At 45.0% G+C, this 8,788-nt stretch overlaps 1 protein-coding gene across 1 annotated transcript in view; it reads right to left on the bottom strand.

Moving 5' to 3' along the window:
* Positions 1 to 536: 536 nt before the first annotated feature.
* Positions 537 to 8,788, bottom strand: part of USP4 (ubiquitin specific peptidase 4) — a gene marked incomplete at both ends in the record, with an annotated part of 29,450 nt that continues 21,198 nt past the window's right edge. The window contains 9 exons of the mRNA XM_079540146.1: positions 537 to 638; positions 767 to 855; positions 1,079 to 1,182; positions 2,023 to 2,172; positions 2,714 to 2,829; positions 3,833 to 3,903; positions 3,982 to 4,197; positions 4,675 to 4,763; positions 5,292 to 5,483. Coding sequence (XP_079396272.1) covers positions 537 to 638; positions 767 to 855; positions 1,079 to 1,182; positions 2,023 to 2,172; positions 2,714 to 2,829; positions 3,833 to 3,903; positions 3,982 to 4,197; positions 4,675 to 4,763; positions 5,292 to 5,483 — 1,129 coding nt within the window. The remainder of the gene's footprint in view (positions 639 to 766; positions 856 to 1,078; positions 1,183 to 2,022; positions 2,173 to 2,713; positions 2,830 to 3,832; positions 3,904 to 3,981; positions 4,198 to 4,674; positions 4,764 to 5,291; positions 5,484 to 8,788) is intronic.

Raw genomic sequence — 8,788 nt, 5'->3', positions numbered from 1 at the left:
ACAATGGCAGAGGTGGCAACAGACAAGCCAGAACTACAAAGATTTGAATTGAGAGATTCCAGAAAGGGTACACAAGGCTCACTGACGCAAGCAGAGCCCGTCAGCACCTCCACAGGGTTGACAGGAAGCCCCTGCATCAATTCACAGAATCCTACCCACTGTGCTCCTCTGTGGGCCCCACCACACTCAGCTGTGACCTCTGATTCAGGCTATACTACCCAAACCCCAGCTACAGACCTTAACCCACGTCCCACAGCCCCGGCTCAGCCCTGACCCCTGCCTCAAGCCACACAGCTCAGACAGAGTTTAAAAAGAACTTTATCAAAGCTCCAATATATATTATTTTTGGCCTCTAAATATCTGAGATTCAGCACCTATTCCTGGCTTTCCAGTGCTGTTTTGTAACCCCAAGCACCAAATCTTTCAGTGCTAGATTTTCTGCTCGACTCCTACAGAAGAGAGAAAAAACTTCAGATGCCTCAGAGGTGGCTTCAGGAGGGACCTCTAACATGGTGGTCGAGTGCTGGAGGCGGTGCTTAGTTGGTATCCATGCCATCACACTCTTCTTGGGGAGGAGATGGGGCAACATGTTCCTCATCGTTTCGGCGCTGATAAAACAGCACATATGCAGCTTTTGTCTACCAAACAAAAAGACAAAGAATCTGAAAGACTGAAATAATCCATGTAGGCTGGCTAGAAACACAATGCCCAAAGCAAGGAGCTGCCCTTAGCACAAACTCAGATTAGCTGCAGGCCAAGTACTCACCACTATTTGGTCTTCTGAAGCCAACGATACACTGCTGTCATCAAAGTAGTACCACTTGCCATTCACCTTGTTCTTTGCATAGGCAGTGTCTGTTGGGAGAAGAAATTGCAGCTCAGGGAAGCACCGCACCAGCGACATTCAAAACTCAAACCAACCATGCAAGGCTGTCCAAGAGTTAGCCTTCCACAGTTTCATGTTTGACACTGTACTAGAAACTTTCGGTGAGGGCTGCTGTAAATCACAGTGCACAGAGCCCTCCTCCCATCCCCCCTGCGTAAGTCCTTGCAGGAAAGAACAGGAAAAAAGACTCACAGTGGCCTACTCCCATGGCTCCATAGTGATTGGAAACTGCAATGAGGTCGTAGACATAGGAGCTTCCTCTTGGGTCACAGACAAACTCGGACATGTTTAAACCCCTGGAAGGAAATCCAAAAATATCAGTATGCCAACAGTCTGCACTTTCACATCAGTGCAGCTCTGTTAGCACACAGCGCTGGTGAAGCTACGTGTTGTGCTCTCATGTTGAACAGTTATCAGCACAGAGACCCAAACATCGGCCGTCCCACACAAGGCAGGTCCTGGTAAACTCATGGGGTGCTGCAAAACAATTGAGAAGGAGGTGCCAAATGAAAACCAACTCTGAGCATGTCCCTGTGGAGTAAAAAGTAAAAGAGAAGTAGCAAAGAACACCAGCATCCTGCTGCAGAATGTTGACAAGCAGAAGGCAGGGGAGGAGGCAGGCTTTCATCTCATACTTTTGCAACATTCAGGACTACAAACAACACCGCACAATAAGTTTCCTCAATTCTCTGTATACATCTGGTTCAGCAGGAAACCCATCGTTTTAATCTTTTTTTTCCCAAAAGAAACAATGCCTGCCTGTTAATTGGTGTTCTTTGAGATGTGTGGAACAGATTAATGTTAAGATTAACCAAACAAAAAAAAAAAAAAAGATTGAGTCAGAATTGATGCACATTCCTGGCTTTCCTAGGAGTGACTCTAACATATAATATATTGGCCCACTCCATCTGCCCAGTAGCAGAGCAATAGGGATTAGAGCAGCAGGCAAACTGCTGATGTGTCCTGCACATGGAGGCTATCACCAATTCATGCCTGCTGTCTTGTAGCTCAAAGCCATAAGACAGATCTGTCCCAGTTACAGCATTAATAACGAGCTCACACAACATCAAGCATCAGAACTAGATTCCTCTTGACCAGCTCTTCATATGAAGACTGGCTCATAGGAAGGATCCTACCTGATAGGGAATTCCACAACAGTGTCGAGTTTATCCCTCCAGTATCTGCTGTATGAGAAGCGTTTCAGATGCACTACCAAAATCTTGGGCAAAGACCACAAGTCAAACTTCTTTGTGGCCTGCTGATGCTTCTTGCAGTTAGGGCAATACCTGAGGAAAAAGTACAAACAAGAAAACTGAAAGAAGTCAGAGGATACGTCAGTAATGTGGTTCAGTCCCTACCTCACAGAAGCCCCTTTCGGCTTGTGGAACATGCAATTCCTTGGAGGTTTCCAAGCTACCACTTACTTTCACTCTGTTGGTAGAACATCCTACTGGACTGGGGATTTAGGCAAAACTAAGAGTGCCTTAAGACTGGCACAAGCTGGAAATAAAGTAGTGCAAAACCTTTAAGTAGCCACCTGCTTTCACTGATACCACAAATGCTCCTTCTGAAAGACAGACGTATGGCAGGGAATTACAAATAGATCTCTACATATACAGTGCCTTTTTTAAATGCAGCAAGAAACAAGGAAAAAACCACTCTCCATTAGCCCAGGCCTATAGCCTGAGTGAACAACTGACCACAGAAGAGACATCTCCCACAGACTAAAAGACAGACCTGAGAAATCACCAGAATCCTGCGACAAATCACGAGCTCAAGCAGTTACAGCATTTTATAGTATGTAAAAAGGGAGAAAGAAGCTCTTACCAAGGGTCGTGTTCACCGAGAGTTTCCATTGTAGTAAAGAGCTCTATGCAGTCTTTAAGGGCTACCACTGCCTTCATCTTCTGTGGTTGTAACACACTTGCATGCTTTTCACACGCCTAGTGAAAGAGATGCATGTTTTACTCAATTCACATAGACTTTAATCCCTGCCACTGTGAAAATAACGTGCCCAAGTTCACACTGCTGGTGGTTTCCAGCCCCCTTTGCCCACACAAATACCCCGAGCCTCCAGCCATCCCTTCCTTGCTTTGTGAACAGTCCTTTGCACTTTCTCCACCTCAGTTACCACTCTCCCAATGCTCCCCGATGAAGTTACAACTCCTCACACTCTAGCAGCCATAAAATAGGACTAGCATCTACCAGAATTAGCATTTCCTCAGTACAAAAATAAGTTTAGAAGGTGTGAAAGAGACTGGAAACACAAAAGCAGATAAAAAACACTCGACTTAGTTCTACGATAGCTAGAGTGAAAATTAAATATCAATCTGCATAGCCTGGCGACAAACAGACCATTGAACCTGAACTGCTCTCTGACTACGTTATGAAACTCCTAGAAAAAGACAGCTGTGCAAACATACGGCATTGCTCAAGCACACTGCATGACACTAAGAATAATCAACAAATGCTAAATCATTATGGCATATGCTAAATGTACTTAAATGATTGACAGAAACCAAAATGACAGTGGGGCAAAGAAGCTACCAACTCCCAGAGGAGTGATCACAGTTGATTCTGACTTTCAAGCGAGCCAGCTCTTGTCTCCAAGCCACTCAATCATTCAAGTGTGGTCTGTTAGTAAGAAGTGTAAGGAAGAGGGTTTGTGTGCATGGTTCCCTTTTTTTTACTAATTTCAGTGGATTATGAACTACACAAATAGAAATTAAAGTATCTACTTTCAGGAATGCTGGTGGCAGATCAACAATAATAGACCTGCAGTCCTTGTCCCAACTCACCCCATGTTGTTGACTCCAACTCTACGCAGGGGGCCACACATAACAACTTCAACTGTTTATTACTGTGATCTATTGAAGTATCATGCTGTGTACTATGCCTTGTACTAAGTTTACATATAGAATACTTATGAAAAGAGCATACTACAACCTGTGCCTCCTGTTCATCAAAGAGCAGCCTCCGCGTATCAGAATCCCAGTCAATAGCAAGTGTAGAAAAAGCTAGAAGAAGAAAAACTTTGGTTGCCAATTTGTTGGTGTAAGGAGGAAGAAGAGAAACAGTAACAGGACAATAATTACCATTCAATTTCAAGAGTTTTCCTTCTACAATGGAGTTTATCTCAGAGGTCCCATATAAATTCACAAGGCTAAAAGTGAAATGCTGCTTCTTACAAGGCTGCACGTCTCTCGTTGGTTCAACCTGCATGCAACCCTCAGTGTGGCAGGGATCAACTTCTGCCAGCTTCTCCCTGCATTCCTGTCCATCATCCTGATGCTCCATCTCTTCAATGTCACCTGGCAAAATTTAAAACAAGCCCAATATTGATGACTTTCAGGGAAAAGTTTAGACTGACACCTCACATTGAGAGCTGCTTGCTTAAGACTGCTATGATGTGCACAGATCACTTAGAAATAAACAAGAAACACACAAGAATAAATCTGTGCTTGCTAATGACTGCATCTGAAGCTGTATTTTATCCTTTACAAAGGCCAGGTAAAACATCAGGGTTCACATCCTCCTGCCAGACACGAGGAAATATACTCAACACAGCTTAGCACATCACACTACCTGATAGCACACTCTAATAAACATCCCAAAAGAGAACTGCCAAAGGCTGCATTTGGTTGTCTTCATAGAAAGGCAGCCCTATGCCACAGTGCAATGTAATCATCACGTAGTGCTAAAAACTATCTGCAGGAGCCCAAGCCAACTACACACAGCACAAACCACGTGATAACAAAAGCTTCCAAGCCATTCTGAGAAGACTTTACCTTCAGCCACACTGCTGGAGCCATTGCACGCTCCTCTGCCTGGGCAAGGTGTGGAGTATTCTTCTGCCACGGGGAGTTTCACGTAGCGACTAAACGGAGGGAACATGTTAATCACACAGCTGTAACAGAACTGTACATCACAAGAACTGCATCCTGTCAACCCCCTCAGTGAATCAGAATTCACCACACACAGCATCAAAACTCTCGACTCTCAGAGTCAAACAAAAACAGCTCAGTAAGTCTACGTTCTCAGTGCTTGTACCAAGTTTCACAAGTATTAGATAGGAAACCAAAATAAGTTACGGTGGCCCACGTGAGAGCCCTCACAATATTTCCCAAGCACTGCTCCTAATCTGGTTTGCAGCACCAAGCAGGTAACTTCCCATGAGACCACCACCAGTATTATCTTACAGTCAGCTTTTACAGAGCCCAGACAACCAGCACTTCAGGAGGTCCCTGTGGCCTCCAGACACTAGCACAATGCAAATACTGGTTGGTACACCACAAACAAATCAAGGAAAAAAATCTTCCTATCAAAAAGGATGCAGTGATCCTGTTACAGTCTAATTCAGCAAGCTAACACTAGAATTTTGCACTAAAGTACAGATGTGACTTACCTGATCCGCTCCAAAACAACACCATACAAGTGATCCACAGTGAGCTTGTGCTTTGGCACAGATATCAGCAGTGGCTGACCAAAGAGTATGGTCCCTGAAGTGCTGCTGGATTGCCTCACTGCCTTTTCCCGAAAGTAAAGAGAGAAAGTAATGTACTCTGAGCCATCTTCACTTGGCTTGCAGACTTCGTATCTGTTTGAAAGACAGGTATGTCCACAGGTTATTTATTTCTACTGCCAAGAAGCGCAGCAGGCAGAACCAATATCAAGTCAGTCCAACAGTTCTCTCGACCAGGATCTCCTGAGGACAATACAGGCTGTACTTTGGCCTTCCTGGCACAGGCACAGCTGCTTCCTGCCCGCTTCCCATGGCTCACAATGGCACAGGGTACGTACCTGCCATCAACTTGACTGCCACCTTTCCTCTGCCTTTTGCTCTTAATTCACATCTGTGTTACCGCTCACCTCCCCAAACGTTATTCTGACAATCAGATGTTTCAATCAGATCATGGGATCAGTGAGAAGATGCTACATGAACATTTAGATCACTGAGACAATGTTTGCTCTGTCTGGAGAAAGAAATCTTCTCAGTTCCTTGGGGTCTTACATTCCCCCTCAGCCTCTTGTACCATTACATGTCTGAGCTTACACCACAACCAGCCAGGACTCCAGAAAACCAAGAGCTTGAAAACACCTGCTTCACAGAAAAATCCAAAAGCAGTGCACACAGCAAGAACATTCTGGAAGAAAAGCAGCTCCAGAGAGCAGTGAGAAGACTGACTGCAATCTGTGCCACTGGATGCAACAGCAAAAACAGATATTCACAGATAGGAGAGTCAGAAGAAACCACGTGGTCCAACTTTACTGCATTTCTCGCTCCCAACGTGGCTTTCAAGACCATTCATTACAAAGGACTTATCCTCAGGATGTCCAAGTGATAGTGCTCTTTAGCTTTGTGAGTCACCTGTCCCAGACCCACCTTAAAACTGAAAAAAAAAGGATTTCATGGAATGTGTCACTACACATAACTGAGATGACACTCAGGTGACACACCAGCAGCTCTTGCACATTAGGGATGCCACTTCCTTTCTTGCAAGAGCCAAGAAACAGGTTTCTGCCCCTGTTCAGCACACCCTTGCAGAGGATGGAGCGGAACAAATTGCAGAGTTGCAGTTCTGTTCCGTTCTACTCAAACAAAAGCCTTGCTCCCAGCTTGAGGCCATGAAGAAAAATACCCCTCCAAGAACACAAGCGACAAAAAGTGGATCTAACAGTTCACTAAGAACGGCCGTTGATGTTTTCTATGCTGTTGGTGCTATTCAGCTAGACAACAGCACCAGACCTTCTGAAGTTTCCTGAGAAGCAACTATAAAGAGAACTATTTCACTTAGCACCGTAACATAACATAACTCAGTTACAGTGTATTACTTACAGTTAACTGCAGGTTCTAGGAGACCCTCTGAGCTGGTCTCCCACCAAGCAAACGAGTACACAACATGTCCAAGGTGCCTACATTCCTCACCATTCCAATGACTGCCTCTCACACCACCTGCAGTGCTGATCACAGGAGCCCCCAGCAATACTCCATCCTCACACAGGTCCTGAACTAAGCCCTGCCTCTGTGACGGCACAGATGGGATAAAAAAGCTAAGGATTACTCATACATCTCTCACAAACAGCCTGCAACATCCCCCAAAACAACACCTCACAAACTCCTGACTAGGAAAGTGGCCCTCTGTCTACTCCATCACAGAACAGCTTGTACTCTAGCACTAGAGATGTCTCAGAACCAGCAGAGTTGATACTATAAACCTACAGGGCTGCATCAGTCTATACAACTGACGGGCACCGGCCAGCCGCGTTAGTAATTCATGACAGGTCTGCAAAGTGCCTGAAAGCAGCTAAGTGACAGTAGAGCAGGACGGCTTTGACTAGCCTTCATCCTGCAAAACAGCACCAGGAAGCTTCAGGCTGTGGCTGCCACTCAGAAAGGGGATGCTGAGCAATGAAGCAGCTAACTTTTGTCTCCCGGTAAATTAATGTTAAGCAAATGCAGGGGAGCATGAAAAACTACAGAAGGACTATATGAAAGGCCACTACTAGCAGGAAAGGCTCTCAGCTAGATGCCAACCTAATGCATGGATATATTAACCATAATTCTCTCCAAAATGCTGTGTTGTAAATAACATCAAACACAACTGGAAAACACTGCATGGATCACAGGTCAGGGTATAACAACAGCAACCGAGAAAACAAGCAAAAGGATGAGGGAATTCAACCAGCGTCATTTTTCCAAGTTAAAGTTAAGTTCCAAGTTATCGAAGCACACTTTAGAAAGGATATTTCAAAGTAACTACCAATCACTTCCCTAGATCAAACTGCTGCAGTCTCACCTATCTCAAACATGTCACATCAGGCAGTTTGCTGATGCAACTCAGTGCAATAGCTGTTGTGCTTGTCATGGTGACAAATCTGCCCTGCCTGCAGCCAGCTATGGTTTTCAAGACCATGATCTTACCTAAACGTAGAACAAAGCATGTCGTAAGACAAGGCAAACATATACACACATGGCAAACCAAACATATATTTTATATGACTTTTATAGGTTAAAGGTGACCTGCAAATCAATTTGTGAGATTTCCATCAGTGTGAATTACACACGTCATATTGTACGCCCCATTAGCCAGGCTAAGAGATCAGAGACATCCAATTTATGAATCTAAGCATTTTTCTTCTTAGGCCTTAGGAACTAAGAAGAAATACTGAGTCCTGCTCAAGTAGATAAGGGCTGTGCAGGCTGCCTTTGGGTGGCACTTACCTGACCCCTTGTAGGCCGGCTCCGAGCTCCAGCAGGATCTCTGGGTGATGTGACATCACCAGCATGGTACATGTGGGGCTGTTAGATTGGAGCGGGAGCCGGAGGTCCTATAGTGGGGCTGGACTTCACGGAACCTAAGGGAAAGAAATAGTGAGCATTGCAGTGACGTGCTGAACGCTGCGCCCTGCTTAGCCTGGAGAAGGAGAGCATTCAGCACAAACACTGGGCTCCTTTTGTCAAATTGATTTGCAGACCACCTTTACACAGTGACTTCCTGGTCATTTGCCACAGATCTCTCTGAGCTTCCACGGGAATATCATGCCTCCAGAGAATAACTTACAGTGCTGCTGAGAAGTGGGTTAGTGCCATTGTGCTTTGGCTGCACTGTCCCACGTATCAGGCCAGAGGCCCTACTTTACATCTAGAACAAAACGCTATTTCAGCACCTACCCTACCCTCTGCTCTGCTGCTAAATGCTACCAAACGTTGCAGCAGGGCAATACTTCATTTCCAAGCCTGCCATGATTAGAAAGAGAAGCGCATAAGGCTTGGAGAATCATAATTCCAAGCCATCCTTCTCTGGAGAAAAACACGTGTGCTGTTGTCCTCTTGCACGTGGATCCATATGAGTTACTTAAAATCACTTAAAAAACAGGAAGCCCGGTAACATTCACTTTTCT

This window comes from Tetrao urogallus (genome assembly GCF_951394365.1).
Source record: "Tetrao urogallus genome assembly, chromosome: 10".
NCBI lineage: Eukaryota > Metazoa > Chordata > Aves > Galliformes > Phasianidae > Tetrao > Tetrao urogallus.
This window is presented reverse-complemented; position numbering and strand designations above follow the sequence as displayed.